At 45.6% G+C, this 21,615-nt stretch overlaps 1 protein-coding gene across 1 annotated transcript in view; it reads right to left on the bottom strand.

Moving 5' to 3' along the window:
* HACD3 (3-hydroxyacyl-CoA dehydratase 3) overlaps positions 1-21,615 on the bottom strand; it is an 82,162-nt gene that overhangs the window by 40,475 nt on the left and 20,072 nt on the right. The window contains exons 7-9 of the mRNA XM_069766364.1: positions 12,235-12,362; positions 11,214-11,326; positions 10,982-11,088 (exon numbers count right to left, since the gene is read on the bottom strand). Coding sequence (XP_069622465.1) covers positions 10,982-11,088; positions 11,214-11,326; positions 12,235-12,362 — 348 coding nt within the window. The remainder of the gene's footprint in view (positions 1-10,981; positions 11,089-11,213; positions 11,327-12,234; positions 12,363-21,615) is intronic.

The raw sequence follows: 21,615 nt of genomic DNA, 5'->3' as shown, positions 1-21,615 counted from the left end.
GACAGTTTTTCTCCGAAAAACCTGGCCGGACTAAGTTGGTGAAACATGAGATTGTCACAAAGCCTGGCGTCACTGTTCATGTGAAGCCCTACCGGATTCCGGAAGCCCGCCGTGAAGCCGTCTCCCGGGAAGTGATGGCAATGTTGGACTTAGGAGTCATTGAGGAGTCACACAGCGCCTGGTCCAGTCCAATTGTGTTGATACCTAAACCGGATGGCTCCATCCGGTTTTGTAATGACTTTAGGAAACTGAATGCAGTTTCTAAATTTGATGCGTACCCTATGCCCCGGGTCGATGAGTTGATTGACCGGCTTGGTAAAGCCCGATACATTACGACCCTGGATTTAACAAAGGGGTACTGGCAGATTCCTCTGGCCGAGGCGGCCAGAGAGAAGACGGCATTTGCTACACCGGAAGGTCTGTTCCAGTATGTCTATATGCCGTTTGGACTTCACGGAGCTCCCGCAACGTTCCAGAGATTGATGGATCGAGTCTTGAGGCATCACAGACAGTATGCTTCTGCCTACCTGGATGACATCGTAATTTACAGCATGGACTGGGAAACTCATCTCCAGAAGGTACAAGCGGTGATTGATGACCTGCGAGATGCAGGTTTAACGGCAAACCCCAAGAAATGCCACATCGGGCTTGAAGAAGCCCGATACTTGGGCTACGTGATTGGCCGAGGAGTGGTTAAACCCCAGATCGACAAAATACAGGCAATTCAGGGCTGGCCACAACCAGTGAACAAAAAACAAGTACAGGCTTTCCTGGGGATTGCCGGCTATTATCGCCGGTTCATACCCAATTTTGCAGCCATGGCTACTCCCTTGACGGATCTTACCAAGGGGAAGGGTTCCGTCATGGTAAAATGGACCTCAGCTGCTGAAGAGGCCTTCCACAGCCTGAAACGGGCTTTGTGCTCTCAGCCCGTACTAGTGACTCCTGATTTCAGCAGCGAGTTTGTGGTGCAAACTGATGCCTCTGATACTGGTGTCGGAGCTGTACTTTCCCAGGTGAGGGACGGAGTCGAACACTCGGTCCTCTATCTCAGTCGTAAACTGAATGTACATGAGCAGAGGTATGCGGTGGTTGAAAAAGAGTGCCTAGCCATTAAATGGGCTCTCGACTCCCTCAAGTATTACCTGGCCGGTAGGAAGTTTAGGCTGGTCACAGACCATGCCCCTCTCAAGTGGATGCACCTCCACAAAGACCGTAATAGTCGGGTAACCCGGTGGTTCCTTGCCCTGCAGGCTTACTCTTTTACGGTGGAGCACCGACCTGGGGTGCAGATGGGGAACGCCGATGCCCTATCCCGAGTGCACTGTTTCAAGAGTGTTCTTGCTCGACCGGAGTGGTCTGAGCAAGGGGGGGGGGATATGTAAGACTCATGCTGGTGTGGTAGTTGGAGGCAGGTATATCTCGCCCAGGTGTTTGTCCTATGTGAATTAGGCCACTCAGTATCTTCAGGGTGCTAATGGGTTAATGATTGCAGGAATAAAAGATGACCAGCTGGGGGTTTCCAGCGTCTGCCTGGGGCACACAGATTGCCTGTCTGTGTGAGACAAACGTGAGTGAGAGCTCTGCTCAAGAATTGTGTGATGTTAGCTGGGTGGGAGAAGCCCCCCAGTTGTTAAGTTAGCAACGTGTTTGTTTAGTTAGTGCCGGACAGGCTAGGATTTATTTTTATGTTTTGTTTTTCTGTGTTGCTTTCACTTTAATAAATCTGACCTGAGGTCAGCCTACTTGGAAACCTGCTGTACGCCTCAGAAATTCAATGCACAAACCACGTGACCTTTGACCCCAGCAAAGGCGATCCCGGAGTGTTTTGTCACAGCGCAGATAGAGCTAGCAGATGCTCTATCTGCGCTAGCGCAATGCAAACGTCGGCACTTGTGCTAGCAGCAGCCCATTAGCGTATGTGCTGAATGGGCTGCTGCTAGCGCAGTGTGAACTTGGCCTTAGGGTTTCGGCTAGAATTAGGGTTAGAACTAGGGTTAGGGTTAGAATTAGGCTATGTGCACACGGTGCGGATTTGGCTGCAGATCCGTAGCAGATTGGCCGCTGCGGATTCGTAGCAGTTTTCCATCAGGTTTACAGTACCATGTAAACCTATGGAAAACCAAATCCGCTGTGCCCATGGTGCGGAAAATACCACGCGGAAACGCTGTGTTGTATTTTCCACAGCATGTCAATTCTTTGTGCGGATTCCGCAGCGTTTTACACCGGTTCCTCAATAGGAATCCGCAGATGAAATCTGCACAAAAACACTGGAAATCCGCAGTAAATCCGCAGGTAAAACGCAGTGCCTTTTACCTGCGGATTTTTAAAAAATGGTGCGGAAAAATCTCACACGAATCCGCAACGTGGTCACATAGCCTTAGGGTTAAGGTTGGAATTAGGGCTAGGGTTGGAAATATGGTTAAGATTAGGCTGTGGTTAGGGTTATGGTTAGGGGTGTGTTGGGGTTAGGGTTGGGATTAGGGTTAGCGTTGGGATTAGGGTTAGGGGTGTGTTGGGGTTAGGGTTGTGGTTAGGGGTGTGTTGGGGTTAGGGTTGTGATTAGGGTTATGGCTAGAGTTGGGATTAGGGTTAGGGGTGTGTTGGGGTTAATGTTGGAGTTAGAATTGAGGGGTTTCCACTGTTACAGCACATCAGGGGTCTCCTAACGCAACATGGCGCCACCATTGATTCCAGTCAATCCTGCATTCAAAAAGTCAAATGGTGCTCCCTCCCTTCCGAGCCCGGACGTGCGCCCAAACAGTGGTTTACCCCCAGATATGGGGTACCAGCATACTCAAGACAAACTGGGCAACAATTATTGGGGTCCAATTTCTCCTGTTACCCTTGTGAAAATAAAAAATTGCTTGCTAAAACAATTTTTGAGGAAAGAAAAATGTTTTTTTATTTTCACGGCTCTGCGTTGTAAACTTCTGTGAAGCACTTGGGGGTTCAAAGTGCTCACCACATAACTAAATAAGTTCCTTGGGGGGTCTAGTTTCCAAAATGGGGTCACTTGTGGGGGATTTCTACTGTTTAGGCACATCACGGGCTCTGCAAACGCAACGCGACACCCGCAGACATTCCATCAAAGTCTGCATTTCAAAAGTTACTACTTCCCTTCCGAGCCCCGACGTGTGCCCAAACAGTGGTTTACCCCCCACATATGGGGTATCAGTGTGCTCAGGACAAACTGGGCAACAATTGTTGGGGTCCAATTTCTCCTGTTACCCTTGTGAAAATAAAAAAAATTGCTTGCTAAAACATCATTTTTGAGGAAAGAAAACCATTTTTTTATTTTCACGGCTCTGCGTTGTAAACTTCTGTGAAGCACTTGGGGGTTCAAAGTTCTCACCACATATCTAGATAAGTTCCTTAAGGGGTCTAGTTTCCAAAATGGTGTCACTTGTGGGGGGTTTCCACTGTTTAGGCACATCAGGGGCTCTGCCAATGTGACATGGCACCCGCAAACCATTCCAGCAAAATCTGAAATCCAATATGGCACCTCTTCCCTTGTGAGCTTTGCTCTGGCCCTCAAAGTAGTATCTCCCCCCCCCCCCCCCCCCAACATATCACATATGGGGTATCGGCGTACTCAAGAGAAATTGACAACAAATTGTATGGTGCAATTTCTCCTGTTACCCTTATGAAAATGCTAAATTTGGGGCAAAGGGCAGCAGCATAACACCCATGGTCCTGTGTCCCCCAATGAGGCGAAGGAGAAAAATTTTTGTGGGTAAAATGTTTTTTGGTTTTTTTTAATTATAACAGCTCAATGTTATAAACTTCTGTGAAGCACCTGGGGGTTCAAGGTGCTCAATACACATCTAAATCAGTTCCCTAAGGGGTCTAGTTTCCAAAATGATGTCACATGTTAGGGGTTTCCACTGTTTAGCCACATCAGGATCTTTCCAAATGGGACATGACGTTCGCTAATGATACCAGGATATTTTACATTCAAAAAGTCAAATAATGCTCCTTCCCTTTTCGAGCCCTGCCATGCGCCCAAACAGTAGTTTCTCCCTCACACTGGGTATCGGCGTACTCAAGAGAAATTACACAACAAATTGCATGGTGCAATTTTTCCTGTTACCCTTTTGAAAATGCAATAGTTTGTGCTAAAAACATTTGTGGGGAAAATTAGATTTGTTTTTACTTTTACGACTCGACGTTAAAAACTTCTGTGAAGCACCTGAGGGTTCAATATGCTCACCACACATCTAGATAGTTCCCTGAGGGGTCTAGTTTACAAAATGTTGTCACTTGTAGCGGATTTTCACTGTTTAGGCACATCAGAGGCTCTCCAAACGCAACATGGTGTCTGCTAATTATTCCAACAAAATTTGCTTTCAAAAAGTCAAATGAGGCTCCTTCCCTTCTGAGCTCTGTCATGCGCCCAAACAGTGGTTTTATCCTTCATATGGGATATCTGCATGCTCAGGAGAAATTACACAATAAATTTTGGAATCCATTTTTTCCTGTTATCCTTGTCAAAATAAAAACATTTGGATTTGAAGTAATTTTTTTGTGAAAAAAAGGTAAATGTTCACTTTTTCCCTCACACATTCGGTAAATTCTTTTGAAGCACCTGAACAGTTAATAAGCTTCTTGAATGTGGTTTTGAGCACCTTGAGGGGTGCAGTTTTTAGAATAGTGTCACTATGGGGTATTTTCTATCATACAGACCCCTCAAAGTGACTTCAAATTTGATGTGGTCCCTAAAAAAATGGTTTTGTAAATTTTGTTGGAAAAATTTTTAAAAAAAAAATCGCTGGTCAACTTTTAACCCTTATAACTTCCTAACAAAATAAATATTGGTTCCAAAATTGTGCTTATGTAAAGTAGACATGTGGGAAATGTTATTTATTAACTACTTTGTGTGACATAACTCTGTGATTTAAGGGTATGAAAATTAAAAGTTTAAAATTGCGAAGTTTTCTAAATTTTCGTTTTTTTCCACAAATAAACACAGGTCATACTGAAGAAATTTTACCACTAGCATGAAGTACAATATGTGACGAAAAAAACAATCAGAGAATCAGTGGGATCCGTTGAAGTGTTCCAGAGTTATAACCTCACAGAGTGACGGTGGTCAGAATTGTAAAAATTGGCCTGGTCATCAACGTGCAAACCACCCTCGGGGGTAATATCCATGGATCTTTCCAGGCTATTAATATCAGCTCATAGCTGTATACTTAGCCTTTACTGGCTATTAAAATGGGGGACCCCCAAAAATAACGTGTGTTCCCCCTATAATTAATAACCATCAAAGGCTATGAAGACAGCTGTGGGCTAATATTAATAGCCTAGGAAGGGGCCAAAGATACCGCCCGCCCCCTCCAAGGCTAAAAACGTCAGCTCTCAGCCGCCCCAGAAAAGGCACATCTATAAGATGTGCCAATTCTGGCACTTAGCCTCGCTCTTCCCACTTGCCCTGTAGCGGTGGCAAGTGGGGTGATAGTTGGGGGGGTGATGTTACCTTTGTATTTTCAGATGACATCAAGCCCCAAGGTTAGTAATGGAGAGTTGTCAATAAGACACTCCCATTACTAACCCCATAGTCATATTGTATAAAAATACAGACACCCAGAATAAAGTCCTTTAATTGAAAGAATGACACAGACTGCTTTAATAAATCTTAATTAAACCATACTTATGACTTTGCCTATTCCACCGACGCCATTGTCTTCTGCAAAAGAGTTCAAATAAAAAACAACAATATTCCTCCCCTTTACGCAGAGAAGATGCTAATCAATTTGTCCACGACGGGTCTAGCTCTGCTACATCTAGATGGCAGGCTGCGAGAGTAGGAAAGTTCTCCTGCTCGCAGTGCCGTCAGACAGATCCTGGGAGTTCACAGCCAATGAACTCACTTCACCTATCTGACGTCAGTGGGAGCACCGTGGAAAAATTACCACCTCCAAACTTCTTTACAAACTCACTTCGGACCTCTTTAAGGAATCAGTTTTCCAATAGGTTTTCACAATGAAAATATATTCCTCCAAACTATATCTGAACATTGTTATGAAATTCGGCAGAAGTGAAATGAAGCACCACACAAACTACCGATACTCAGAAAGGCAGCAAGTATATCTTGTAGTCAAGATGACCGGCGGGGATACAAGTCAACAAGACCACTTGGATCGAGGATGTTTCTCATTGCTGTCATGGAGAGTCATTGCACCCTCACATTTCATGAGACAAAGTATGTACAGTCCAAGTTTCAGTATGGTTGACGATCTCTTTCAGAAGTTACAGCAATTTTTCTGGGTAAAGTAACGAGTGAATTATCCTGTATAATGGCACTACTTTCTAATGAGATAAAGCAAGGGTAGTACATTAACCCCTTTACCCCCAAGGGTGGTTTGCACGTTAATGACCGGGCCAATTTTTACAATTCTGACCACTGTCCCTTTATGAGGTTATAACTCTGGAACACTTCAACGGATCTTGGCGATTCTGACATTGTTTTCTCGTGACATATTGTACTTCATGATAGTGGTAAAATTTCTTCGAAATAACTTGCGTTTATTTGTGAAAAAAAAACGGAAATTAGGGGAAAATTTAGCAATTTTCCAACTTCGAATTTTTATGCCTTTAAATCACAGAGATATGTCATGTAAAATAATTAATAAGTAACATTTCCCACATGTCTACTTTACATCAGCACAATTTTGGAACCCAAAATTTTTTTTGTTAGGGAGTTATAATGGTTAAAAGTTGACCAGCAATTTCTCATTTTTACAACACCAATATTTTTTAGGGACCACATCACATTTGAAGTCAATTTGAGGGGTCTATATGATAGAAAATAACCAAGCGTGACACCATTCTAAAAACTGCACCCCTCAAGGTGCTCAAAACCACATTCAAGAAGTTTATTAACCCTTTAGGTGTTTTACAGGAATTTTTGGAATGTTTAAAAAAAAATTAACATTTAACTTTTTTTCACAAAAAATTTACTTCAGCTCCAATTTGTTTTATTTTCCCAAGGGTAAGAGAAGAAATTGGACCCCAAAAGTTGTTGTGCCATTTGTTCTGAGTATGCCGATACCCCACATGTGGGGGTAAACCACTGTTTGGGCGCACGGCAGAGCTCGGAAGCGAAGGAGCGCCGTTTGACTTTTCAATGCAAAATTGACTGGAATTGAGAAGGAACGCCATGTTGCGTTTGGAGAGCCCCTGATGTGCCTAAACATTGAAACCCCCCACAAGTGACACCATTTTGGAAAGTAGACCGCCTAAGGAACTTATCTAGATGTGTGGTGAGCACTTTGACCCACCAAGTGCTTCACAGAAGTTTATAATGCAGAGCCGTAAAAATAAAACATCATACTTTTTTCACAAAAATTATATTTTCGCCCCCAATTTTTTATTTTCCCAAGGGTAAGAGAAGAAATTGGACCCAAAAGTTGTTGTATAATTTGTCCTGAGTATGCTGATACCCCATATGTGGGGGTAAACCACTGTTTGGGCACATGGGAGAGCTCGGAAGGGAAGGAGCGCCGTTTGACTTTTCAATGCAAAATTGACAGGAATTGAGATGGGACGCCATGTTGTGTTTGGAGAGCCCTTGATGTGCCTAAACGAAACCCCCCACAAGTGACACCATTTTGGAAAGTAGACCCCCTAAGAAACTTATCTAGATGTGTGGTGAGCACTTTGACCCACCAAGTGCTTCACAGAAGTTTATAATGCAGAGCCGGAAAAAATAAAAAATAATTTTTTCACAAAAATGATCTTTTCGCCCTCAATTTTTTATTTTCTCAAGGGTAACAGGAGAAATTGGACCCCAAAAGTTGTTGTCCAATTTGTCCGGAGTACGCTGATACCCCATATGTGGGGGGAACCACCGTTTAGGCGCATGGGAGGGCTCGGAAGGGAAGGAGCGCCATTTGGAATGCAGACTTAGATGGAATGGTCTGCAGGTGTCACATTGCGTTTGCAGAGCCCGTAATGTACCTAAACAGTAGAAACCCCCCACAAGTTACCCCATTTTGGAAAATAGACCCCCTAAGGAACTCATCTAGATGTGTTCTGAGAGCTTTGAACCCCCAAGTGTTTCACTACAGTTTAAAACGCAGAGCCGTGCAAATAAAAAATATTTTTTTTTTTCCACAAAAATTTTTTTGTAGTCCCCAGTTTTGTATTTTTCCAAGGGTAACAGTTGAAATTGGACCCTAAAAGTTGTTGTCCAATTTGTCCAGAGTACGCTGATACCAGATATGTGGGGGGGGAACCACCGTTTGAGCGCATGGCAGAGTTCGGAAGGGAAGGTGCATCATTTGGAATGCAGACTTAGATGGATTGGTCTGCAGGCGCCACATTGCGTTTGCAGAGCCCCTAATGTACCAAAACAGTAGAATCCCCCCACAAGTGACCCCATATTGGAAACTAGACCCCCCAAGGAACTGATCTAGACGTGTTGTGAGAACTTTGAACCCCCAAGTGTTTCACTACAGTTTATAACGCAGAGCCGTGAAAGTAAAAAATCTTTTTTTCCCACAAAAATTATTTTTTAGCCCCCAGTTTTGTATTTTCCCAAGGGTAACAGGAGAAATTGGACCCCAGTAGTTGTTGTCCAATTTGTCCTGAGTACGCTGATAGCCCATATGTTGGGGTAAACCCCTGTTTGGGCACACGGGAGAGCTCGGAAGGGATGGAGCACTGTTTTACTTTTTCAACGCAGAATTGGCTGGAATTGAGATCGGAGGCCATGTCACGTTTGGAGAGCCCCTGATGTGTCTAAACAGTGGAAACCCCCCTAATTATAACTGAAACCCTAATCCAAACACACTCCTAACCCTAATTCCAACGGTAAACCTAACCACACCTCTAACCCAGACACACCCCTAACCCTAATCCCAACCCTATTCCCAACCGTAAATGTAATCCAAACCCCAACCCTAACTTTAGCCCCAGCCCTAACTGTAGCCTTAACCCTAGCCCCAACCCTAACCCTAGCCCTAACCCTAATGGGAAAATGGAAATAAATACATTTTTTTAATTTTTTAATTTTTCCCTAACTAAGGGGGTGATTAAGGAGGGTTTGATTTACTTTTATAGCGGGTTTTTTAGCAGATTTTTATGATTGGCAGCCGTCACACACTGAAAGATGCTTTTTATTGCAAAAAATATTTTTTGAGAGCTATAATTTTTCCATATTTGCGTCCACAGAGTCATGTGAGGTCTTGTTTTTTGCGGGACGAGTTGACGTTTTTATTGGTAACATTTTCGGGCACGTGACATTTTTTGATCGCTTTTTATTCCGATTTTTGTGAGGCAGAATGACCAAAAACCAGCTATTCATGAATTTCTTTTGGGGGAGGCGTTTATACGGTTCCGCGTTTGGTAAAATGTATAAAGCAGTTTTATTCTTCAGGTCAGTCCGATTACAGCGATACCTCATTTATATCATTTTTTTATGTTTTGACGCTTTTATACAATAAAAACATTTATAGAAAAAATTATTATTTTTGCATCGCTTTATTCTGAGGACTATAACTCTTATTTTTTCGCTGATGATGCTGTATGGCGGCTTGTTTTTTGCGTGACAAGATGACGTTTTCAGCGGTATATCTGTCTTTTTGATCGCGTGCTATTCTACTTTTTGGTTGGCGGTATGAGAATAAAGCGTTGTTTTTTGCCTCTATTTTTTTTTTGTTTACGGTGAACACTGAAGGGGTTAACTAGTGATGTAGTTTTATAGGTGGGGTCGTTACGGACGCGGCGATACTAAATATGTGTAATTTTATTGTTTTATTTTGATAAAGAAATGTATTTATAGGAAGAATATATATATATTTATTTTTTTTTACACATGTGAATATTTTTTTTTTTACACTCTAACATTCGCCCAGGGGGGGGCATCATGTTACAGTGTAAGATCGCTGATCTGACACTTTGCTGTGCACTGTGTCAGATCAGGGATCTGACGTGCACTTCTCCTGGCTTCCCGGCGCCTGCTCTGAGCAGGCGCAGTGAAGCCACCTCCCTGCAGGACCCAGATGCCGCGGCCATCTTGGATCCGGGCCTGCTGCAGGGAGGAGGAGGTAAGAGACCCTCGCAGCAACGCGATCACATTGCGTTGCTCCGGGGGTCTCAGGCAAGCACGCAGGGAGCCCCCTCCCTGCGCGATGCTTCCCTATACCCTATACCGATCATGTTTGATCGCAGTGTGCCGGGGGTTAATGTGCCGGGGGCGGTCCGTGACCGCTCCTGGCACATAGTGCCGGATTTCAGCTGCGATAGCCGATCGCTATGACGTACTATCCCGTCGAGGGTCAGATAGGCCCAGGTCACCTCAACGGGATAGTACGTCTAAGGTCAGAAAGGGGTTAAAGGGGTTTTCCCACAAAGTACATTTTAATCACTAGATCTTGGAATAATAATAATTTCCACAATTGGATATGTTAAATAAAATGTTCCTGTGCTGAGATACTCTTATATATGTGCCCCTGCTGTGTCCTGTGTAATGTCTGTGTCTTACCATACAGGGACATGATCTGATCATACCATAGCTCCTGGGCAGGGGAGGAAGCAAAAGAATATACAGACATCACAGCACGCAATCCCTGCTGATTCTTTCTGTGAGTTACGACATTTCACTGTCTGTTTTTAAGCAATACTTTACCTAGAAAAAATCAACAATCATTAGTGATCCCCTGCTGTAATGTCTGTATACTCTTGTTCTTCCCCGCCCAGTAGCTGTGATATGATCAGACCATGTTCCTGTACGGTCAGACACAGATATTACACAGTACACAGCAGGGGCACATTTATAAGATTATCTCAGCACAGGAACATTTTATTTAAACACATCCGTTATTACTCCAAGATCTGTTGATTAACATTAACTTTGTTTGTAGTAAAACCCCTTTAATGTCTTTTACAGAGCAGGTATTAATATCTAACAAGCAGCCTATGCCTGCATGCATCAGAATTGATGTCTCTATACCCTGCCATTGCCCATATTACGTACCTTCTGACAAAGCACCCAGTGGGTAGAGTGGAATCCAGATGGTGTACCTGATCCACGTAAGCAGCTTCCAATGCACGTCTATGCAGGCCAGCATGTAGAACGGATACCTGGGGGCAACGGTCAAGAACATTGGCTCACATGCAGGGTTGAAAGACTTTTGGTTCAACACTGGTTCGGGGATAACGTATGATTTTTGGAAAAGCCCTTTAATTAATGATCTGAATAGATCTACCTGAAAATCTCGATGATGCTCCACAGATAAAACACAAAGAAGACCACTCCGTTGCTCTGCATTTCATCCAACTGCCCAAGAATGATAAAAAGTATGAAGTTTCTTCCCATGACCTAAAAAGAAACAGAAAATGTGCTTGACAATTGCACAGTGTAGTCCAAAAGCAAGGGACAATATAGAAAGCATAGGCACACAGGTAAGACTGCTGCTGGCAGAGCCTCTCGCTGGAACGCTGGAGGCAAACAAGACCAGCGCTGTTGGTCCAAGTGGTCAACAACCGGTCACCTATCCTAGGATTGTGGAAGCTCATTTCACATTAACTTTATAAAAGCCAAGACATATTTACAGGATCAATTTTCATACAGATCCCGATGACTTGACTTATAATGGATGACTACATCCTCACCTTCAGAAATGCTGAAACCCCCGCAGGAAACCTTAACGTGTGATCAGAGTCTTAGACTTGTCACAGATCAAATCATTGAGCTTTACCAAAGGGGCTTTCATTTTGCTAATTGGTGTCATGGGATTCACAGATTTTACATGGGATGTGAGAAGGTCTTGATAGTCATTGGCCATTCACATACAGCTCACGCACGGAGACCAAACGCACCTATATCCCGAATAAAATCTTACAGGATACAATAGGTTATATGGGTTGTTCCTTACGATTTTCATGGGGGTCCGACACATTCAAAGAAATAGGAGCTGAGCTTTATGTAACCAGCTCCATTCACTGCTTATTGGTCATTACCAAGGTTTATATCTGGCCGCTGCTGGAGCTGATAACTAAGCAATGGGGTGCTGGTTATAAGACCCCCCATGTCTCCTGCTCCTATAATCAATGGCTTACCCTAAGGAAAGCACATCAATATCAATTTAGTGGACAACCCCTTTAAAACTACTTTCCATTGGTAAACACCGGAGTCTCTCTTGTATACCCAGGATCCTAGGTCCCTCCATGATAAATGTCCTATACGTGTAGGGCTGGCCATTATCACAGCAGTAATGCTCATAATACCTGGATCAATGCTGGCACAATTCCTGTTTTCACCAATCCTATTAAGGGATTTATAATCTCCAAAACAGCCAGAGTCTGGCAGAAATACATCATGTCAGACATAGTGTGAAACGTGTCGTAGAACGAGTCTGAAAGCAGAGACAGAACAGCCGGGATTAGTCACAAGCTGCAAGTTTACAATGAGGAATATAAGGTGAATTAAAGCAGAAACGCGGTCATATATCCCAATGGCGAGACCCAGATCTGTAACCCTATATTATACTCACATGGCGTACGCCGCTGCCAAGGGAATGGATTTCCTACATATTCCCCATTATCTGCTCCCGCCTCTTGAATTTACATATTTAATATATGCAATTAATTACCCAGTAATCATGGCTTACGGCAGCACCAATAAAATATTCCAATTGTCCAACCTTTCCATGACTGTAGTTAATATCCGTAACAATGCCAATACTTTACTTTCTTCCCACCAGCGGGGTCTTTGTAAGTCTATGTTCACATTTGCGTTGTGCGATGTTGCGTTGGCGACGCAACGCACAACGCAAACAAAAACGCACGCTAAAACGCATAGTTTTGCAACGCATGCGTCCTTTTTTGCCGAATTTTGGATGCAAAAAAAATGCATCTTGCTGCGTCCTCTGCGCCCTAACCCTTGCGGCAAAAAATATAGTTCTTACCGATAACGGTATTTCTCTGAGCCCATGACGGCACCACGGAGAGGGGATCCGCCCACCAAGGACAGGAAACCTACGGATAAAAAGGCGGTACCACTCTCCTGCATCAGTTGTTTACATAGATAACGATGGGAGACTACTAAGACATTTGTAAAATTTTAACTGTTTAGCATAACAAGATACCGCGTGACTTTAAACTTATAATAGATTATGGCACTATTTCAATGTGTGCACCCATAAGTGAAGGGAGGGAATGTATGGGTGCCGTCATGGGCTCAGAGAAATACCGTTATCGGTAAGAACTATATTTTTCTCTGATCGCCCATGACGGCACCACGGAGAGAATTACATAGATAGTACATTCAGGGAGGGACCACCGCCTCCAGAACCCTTTTACCAAAAGTAAGGTCTGAAGAGGAGATTAAGTCCAATCTATAGTGCCTATAGAATGTGGATGGTGAGGACCAGGTAGCAGCTCTACATATCTGGTCTATGGAAGCTCCGGCCTTCTCCGCCCAGGAAGTCGCTACTGCCCTTGTTGAGTGAGCCTTAACCTCCCCGGGAACGGACATCCCACTTGCTGAGTATGAGAGACTGATGGCGTCTGTGATCCATCTTGCTATGGTGGCTTTAGATGCTTTTTTTCCCCTTCCGGGGACCCTGGAAACACACAAACAGAGAGGAATCCTCCCTACTCTCTCTAGTGACTTCTAGGTAATGTAAGAGACATCTCCTTACATCTAGTGTATGTAGTTTTTGTTCCTCCTTATTTTTAGGATTAGGACAGAAGGAGGGGAGAGATATCTCTTGAGACCTGTGAAATTTTGAAGCCACTTTCGGGAGATATGCTTGGTCTGTTTTTAGAACAACCCTATCCTCTAGAAATTGTGTGTGAGGGGGATTGGCTGAAAGGGCCTGTAAGTCGCTGACCCTACGGGCAGAAGTGAGGGCGACTAAAAGAGCTGTTTTGAGAGATAGCGTTTTTATTGTAGATTCATGTAATGGTTCAAATGGGGAACTAGTCAGGGCATTAAGGACCAAATTTAAGTCCCATTGAGGAACCACTTTTACTGGCAGAGGCCTAGATCTTCCTGCCGCCCTAATGAATCTAGAGACCCACCTATTTGAAGCTAAGTCAAAATTGAATAGGGCACCTAATGCTGCCACATGAACTTTTAGGGTACTGGTGGCTAAACCCATTTCCAATCCATTTTGTAGGAACTCTAATATGGCATTAATGGGAATTTCTTTCCCTATTTTAGTACCTGAAAAGGACAGGAACTTTTTCCATATTTTGCCGTACTGTTTTGTTGTAACCGGCTTCCTACTTTTCAACAGAGTTGAGATTAACCCTGAAGAGAATCCTCTGCTTTCTAATATTTTCCTCTCAAGAGCCAGGCTGTCAAGTGTAAGTTCTTGACCTGCGGAAGATAGATTGGGCCATGTGACAACAGACCCTGGAGGTCTGGTAATACCCAAGGGTCGGATATTGACATCTTCCTCATCCATGAGAACCAAGGTCTCTTCGGCCAAAACGGGGCAATTAAGATGACCAGCGCCCCGTCCTCCCGAATCTTCCTCAGCACTGCTGGAATCAGAATGAGAGGAGGAAAGGCATAGACCAGATGGTGACCCCAAGAAATCAGGAAAGCATCCACAGCTACTGGGTTCCCCAGGGGAGATAGGGAGCAAAAGGAGGCTACTTTTTTGTTTAAATGGCTCGCGAAGAGATCTATTTTGGGAACACCCCATTTTTGCGTGATCTGGGTAAATATTTCTGGATTTAGTTCCCATTCCCCCTGTTTTAGGCTGGATCGACTGAGGAAGTCTGCCTTGTAATTGTCTATCCCTTTTATGTGTAGGCTTGTCAGGGATAAAAGGTTGTTTTCGGCTATTTGAAGGATCGAGTTGGCCACTTCCATTAGACTTTTGGAACGGGTTCCCCCCTGATGGTTTATGTAAGATACTACCACCTGATTGTCCGACATCACCCTTACATGGTGAGATTGAAGGACTCCCAAGAATTCCTGAAGGGCAAATTTTACTGCCAGGAGTTCCTTCATGTTGGAGGAATTGTTTGCAAGGGATGGAGACCAAATGCCCTGAGCTACTAGGTCGCCCAGATGAGCCCCCCACCCTGAGGGGCTTGCGTCCGTGGTTAGGACTTTTGATATCGGGATTACCCATGGGACTCCCTGGGAAAGATTTTCCTGCAATGTCCACCAAGTCAGAGAGAGATTGGTGCGAGGAGACAATGTTAACTGCCCGTCTAAATGCTCTCCTAGGAGGATTTGCTCTGACAGTAGCTGCCATTGGAGATCCCTCGAATGTAGTTGGGCCCACTGGACTGCCGGGATGCAAGAGGTCATAGAGCCTAACAGTGACATGCCCTGTCGGAGAGTTATAGAGGGGAGAGATTGTACTCTTGATGCTAAGCTTTTTATCTTTTGTAATTTGCTCTCTGGGAGCCGGCATTCCATTTTTCTGGAGTCTAGAGTGAGACCTAGGTACTCCTGAACCTGAGAAGGCACTAGTCTGGATTTCTCTAGGTTTATTAGCCAGCCCAGGTCTTTTAGAGAATGAATCACTAAATCTAGTTGATTCTTGCAATGTTGCGGGGAGGAGCCTATCACCAGGAAATCGTCCAGATATGGTACGATCAGGGTGTTTTTTTCCCTGAGGTGAGCCATTACCTCCGCGACCAGCTTTGTAAAGACCCTCGGGGCTATTGCTAGGCCAAATGGAAGGGCTGTGAACTGGAAGTGGCTTAGGACTCCCTTGATGTGGATTGCCATTCTGAGGAATCTTTGGTGCTCCTTGTGTATTGGGACATGATAATATGCGTCCTTCAGGTCCAGGACCACCATGAAGCACTGAGGAAAAAGCATTTTGATCGATGACTTTATCGTTTCCATTTTGAATGCTTGAACCTCTAAGTAATTGTTTAGATTCTTCAGATTGATAATGGTCCTGAAGGAACCATCTGGTTTCTTTCTCAGGAATAGAGGGGAATAGTACCCTTGTCCTCTTTCTTGGGGGGGAACTTCTAGGAGTACTCCTTTTTTTACTAACCCCACAATCTCGTTTTCTAGTGTTCGCTGTTCTTCTGCCGAGGATCTGGTAGATGTCATCTTGAAAGAGGGACGAGGGTACTTCTTGAATGTTAACCTCAGTCCTGATTCTATGATGTTTAGGATCCATTGACTGGAGGTAATCTTTTTCCAGGCTGGGAGAAAGAGAGATAATCTCCCCCCCACCTGGGGTGAACCTTCATTGTGGAGGTTTTTTGCTGTCATTGAGGTTTTTGTTGAAGATAAATCCTTTATTCTTATTTTTCTTATCTTCCCACTTCCCCTGGCCTCTCCCTGGGTTCTTACGGAAAAACCTCTTGTTCCGAAAGGGCTTCCGATAAGAGGGGAGACCCAGAGAGGGGAAGGATTTTTTCTTGTCCCCGGCTTTTTCCAAGATGTCATCTAGAGTCGACCCGAACAGGAACTCTCCTTCACAGGGGATGGTACAGAGTTTTGTTTTTGTTTGTAGGTCGCCCGGCCAATTCTTAAGCCAGAGGGCGCGCCTGGCCGCATTAGCAAACACTGCTGCTCTGGCGGATAGCCTGATGGAGTCGGCTGAGGCATCTGCTAGGAAAGCCGCAGCCCCCCTCATTATGGGTAATGTGTTCAGAATTGAGTCCCGGGAAGTTTTCCCCTTTAATTGACCCTCTAGTTGGTTCAGCCAGATCATCAGAGAGCGAGAAGTGCATGCTGCTGCAACTGCCGGCTTCAGGCCTCCTCCCGCTGCCTCCCAGGAGCCTTTGAGAAAGGCATCTGCCTTCTTGTCCATGGGGTCTTTTAGAACCCCCATGTCCTCAAACGGGAGGGCGAATTTCTTTGAGGCTTTAGCAATTGCTACATCTAATTTGGGGGCCTTTTCCCAAAAGGAGCACGATTCTTTTTGGAGTTAAGAGGGTCTTCCTCATGGGCTTCTTCCATTCCTTCTTAATTAAGGCTGAAATTGCTTCGTTAAGCGGAAAAGCTCTCCTCTTTTTCTGTTCTAGGCCCCCAAACATGATGTCTTGTACTGTTTTTTTAGGATGGGAGTCTACCAACCCCATAGTACTTCTCACTGCCTTTATGAGGCCATCAGTATCCTCTAGAGGGAAACAGTTGTGTCCCCCCGAGGAAGAAGTAGATGACGAAGATGAGTCGGAGGAGTCGGAGGACACTGAACTCTCACTATCACTTTCGGATTTTGAGACTGGAGATGGAGACCTATGCCTGGTCTTTCTCCTTTTTTTCCCACTTTTTAGTGACTTAAAAGTGTCCTCTACTTGCTCTTTAATTAGGCTCTTAAGATCTGATGCAAACCCTGGAAGGTTTTCAGATACAGTCTGCTGAATGCAAGTATTGCATAGTCTCTTATCCCATGTAGGTGGAAGATCCTCTCTACAGATGGCGCAACTTTTGTGTTTAGTTTTAGCTACGCTTTTCCTCCCCTAAAAGAGACAAATAACACTCTTACTGTCTCTGACATTCACGAAGATCCACTTACCACCTCCAGGACCCATAAATACCGATTGGGGGTTCTCTGCCTCTGGCTTTTTCCCCGACGCCGTACTGGACTCCTTACTGTGTTGAGACCTTTGGCGTTCTTTGCTGGTGTCCTGGTGCCCCTTCTGCTGTCGCCTTTTTTGCTGCTGCTGCTGCTGCGGCGATACTGCAGGTGGAGGTGATTCGGGCAGAGGTGATGCCGGGTCGCTCATACTGCTGCTGGTCTGCGTGCCTTGAAACTCGGCTGAGTTGGCGCTCCTATTCCCCTTGAGGCTCCTGCCTACTACTGCAGAGCCACTGGGAGGATGAGGGTTCTTCTATTTGAATCCTCCCGCCGCTTCCCTGCACTTGCGCAGTAGCGACCGTCGTAGGAGGAGCGCCGAACGCCGGCGCCTGCGCAATAATCCGAGCCACACACTGCTCAAAGGCGCTCTAGCGGTAATCCCGCCGGCGCCTGCGCAGACCGAACCGCCCGGAAGTCCTACCGGCGCCTGCGCATAGCGCACCAAGCGCCCGGCCAGAAGCCCCGCCGGCGCTTGCGCAGAGCGCACCAAGCGCCCGGCCGGAACTTCACCGGCGCCCACGCAAGCGCATCAAGCGCCCGGCCAGAAGCCCCTCCGGCGCCTGTGCATACCGGCGCACGACCTCAGAGCCTGTGTCCTCGCGAGACCAGCTGGATACCGGGCATGCGCAAAAGCGGCGCCCGGAAGCAGATATGGCGCTGCTGACCGGCACCCCCGGTCCTATGCAGCCCCTGAAGCGCGATTCCTGCACGCCCGATGGCGGTGCAGTGTGCAGACTGACGCTTGATTTAGGGAGGGTTTGCGCTGCACCTCCCGCAACCACAGAGGGACCCCCCTGGATGTTGCCGCTGCTGCATCTTACCTGGGGAGGTGACCGCGAACTCCTTGTCACCTCCCCCGCACACCCTTTCGGCCCACTGGCCCCAGCGGTGGCGCTTCGGGTCACCACCCTAGCCGAGGCAGAGGGACCCCAGCTGCCTGAATCGGACTGGTTGGCCCCGGAATTCCAACGACGAACTGGTAAGTCCGTAGGTCTCCCATCAAGGACAGGAAACCAACTGATGCAGGAGAGTGGTACCGCCTTTTTATCCGTAGGTTTCCTGTCCTTGGTGGGCGGATCCCCTCTCCGTGGTGCCGTCATGGGCGATCAGAGAAAAAAAACGCATGCATCGCAAAACGCATGCAAACGCATGTCCATGCGCCCCCATGTTAAATATAGGGGCGCATGGCGCATGAATCACCGCGGCTGCGCCCGATGCAGCCCGGCAGAACGCAAATGTGAACGTAGCCTAAGGACCACCGGTATTCACTGAGGCTGAAAATCAATGGCTTTTTGAAACATAAGGTGATTTCCAAAATACCTCTCCTGCCTGTCCTTGGCCATAATGAGCACGGGGTGAGGAAGGAGAGTTCACTGGCTGCCCCCTCTCCTGGCTACACTGACGGTACAGAGTGATGGACACTTCATGCCCCTCCACCACTTATGACACTTCACAATTACAGAGCGCACCGTCCAATATTTGTGTACTTCTTGAATGTAGTGAAGTGTTCTCAGGATACTGGACTTTGGAACGATGGGACACACATTCCTTCAGCCATTCTTCCCCCCTTCCTTCAGCCCTTGTAACAGGTCACATCATAGAAAGAGGTCAGAAGTATTAGTAGAGTTCAAAGTGACGAGACCCCACAACTAATGAAGGGCTCTGAGCTTTGCCCCTTCCGCTGCCATCAGAAAAAGTGCTTTCCCCCTCCCAACCAAAAACTTGAGACAAATATATATTTTTAATGTTAGTGACTCTTTACATCAGCGCTATATGACAATTAAAGTGAATCTATCACTAGGTCTTTGTCCTGCAATCTGAGAGCAGCATTTTGTAGAAGCAGAAATCCAGATTCCAGTGATGTGTCACTAACTGAACTGCTTGCTGCAGATTTGATAAAATCCCTTTTTTCCCTGCTGAAGATCCACCAGTTTGCAGAATGCTGCGCTCTGTATAACCCTGTCCACATCAGTGATTGGCAGCTTTCGGTGTACAATATACATTGACAGAGCTGTCAATCAGTGGTGGGGGCGGGGTTACACAGAGCAAGAGGACTACATGGCACGAAACTAGTAGTCCTCTAAGGATAATCGGCTGCCGATAAAACATCAGTTTTAATGAAAACTACAAGAAGCAGTCCAGTAAAGGTACCGTTACACTAAACGATTTACCAACGATCACGACCAGCGATACGACCTGGCCGTGATCGTTGGTAAGTCGCTGTGTGGTCGCTGGGGAGCTGTCACAGAGACAGCTCTCTCCAGCATCCAACGATCCGGGGAAAGACTTCGGCATCATTGAAACTGTCTTCAACGATGCCGAAGTCGCCGGGTAACCAGGGTAAACATCGGGTTACTAAGTGCAGGGCCGCGCTTAGTAACCCGATATTTACCCTGGTTACCATTGTAAAAGTAAAAAAAAAAAACAGTACATACTCACATTCTGATGTCTGTCACGTCCCCCGCCGGCGTCCACAGGGTTAAAACTGCTTTCGGCAGGAGCACTGCTAATGCACGCGCTCCGGCCGAGAGCTTCCCTGCACTGACTGTCAGTGCCGGCCGTAAAGCAGAGCACAGCGGTGACGTCACCGCTGTTACTGCCGGCGCTGACAGTCAGTGCAGAGAAGATCTCGGCCGGAGCGCGTGCATTAGCAGCGCTCCTGCCGAAAGCAGTTTTAACCCTGTGGACTCCAGCGGGGGACATGACAGACATCAGAATGTGAGTATGTACTGTTTTTTTTTTTTTACTTTTACAATTGTAACCAGGGTGAATATCGGGTTACTAAGCGCGGCCCTGCGCTTAGTAACCCGATATTTATCCTGGTTACAAGTGAACACATCGCTGGATCGGCGTCACACACGCCGATCCAGCGATGACAGCGGGTGATCAGCGACCAAAAAAAGGTCCTGATCATTCCCCAATGACCAACGATCTCCCAGCAGGGGCCTGATTGTTGGTCACTGTCACACATAACAAGATCGTTAGCGGGATCATTGCTACGTCACAAAAAGCGTGACGTTGCAGCGATATCCTTAACGATACCGTTATGTGTGAAGGTACCTTAAGTGACATCACTGGAATCAGGGTCTCTGCCCCTACATCATGTTGCTCTCAGATTAAATAGCAAAAACCTGGTGAGATTCCCTTTAAGGGTTTGACCAATCAGCCACTTGTTTAATTCTAGCCGTTAAGCAATCAACTGATCGCTCCCGTACTGAGTTCAGAAACCAGTGTCAAGAACAACAGATTCCTGACAGCAGATGGGAAATGTAGTACTAAGTCATTCTAATGTAATAGATGACTGGGCTACGACCACTGCCATGAGATTCACACAATATAAGTGGTCCCTTACTATTGCTCACTCAGATGGCCTGACCAGTTAAGGAGGGCCATGTTCATTTCATGGGTGTTCATTTTAGAGTGTCTACAGCTGTCATAGAGCGTTTAGGCCACTTAATGCTGTCCACCCAATTAAGGATTACGGTATATTATAAGAGAATGTAGAAATCAAAACACATTGTCAGGTTATTCAGTTCCCCTAACTGGTAATAAGCTGTTTTGCACCTAGTAAATATCCATTCATAAAATTGGCGTTAAAGTGAATCTGTGGCCAGACATCACAATAAAATTTGTATATAAATTAAACAGATTACTTAAAGAGAACCGGTCAGCAGGATTTTGTCAGATTCTCAGTGTTACACTGAGTGAAATGATACGTGGGGTGAAGAAATCTGTCTTGTGGTTCTTGTGTAATCAGTGTTAGTTGATGAGAGTCTTGTGCTTCAGGGCCGGACTGCCGGCAGAGTCTTATCTTCCTGCTGTAAGCCACAGAAACATAGGAGTGATCTGCCCACAGGCCGCCCCGAAGCAAAGACAGTGTCTTTATAAGGAGGAATATGTTTGTGCTTCCATATCATATGGGTGATGATACTGACCACGATTTATAGAACGACCTTCCTTCAAAACCTGTGTGCAAGTACAATTATACCTAGAAGAATTGATGCTGAAGGCAAAGGGCGGTCACATCAAATATTGATCTTAGCACATGATCATCACTAGTGTTTAGTTAGTATTTTTTTTCCTTTTTAATTCC

Source organism: Ranitomeya imitator, chromosome 4 (genome assembly GCF_032444005.1).
Source record: "Ranitomeya imitator isolate aRanImi1 chromosome 4, aRanImi1.pri, whole genome shotgun sequence".
Classification (NCBI taxonomy): domain Eukaryota; kingdom Metazoa; phylum Chordata; class Amphibia; order Anura; family Dendrobatidae; genus Ranitomeya; species Ranitomeya imitator.
The sequence above is the reverse complement of the archived record's forward strand: the minus strand, read 5'-3'. Positions and strand labels throughout refer to the sequence as shown.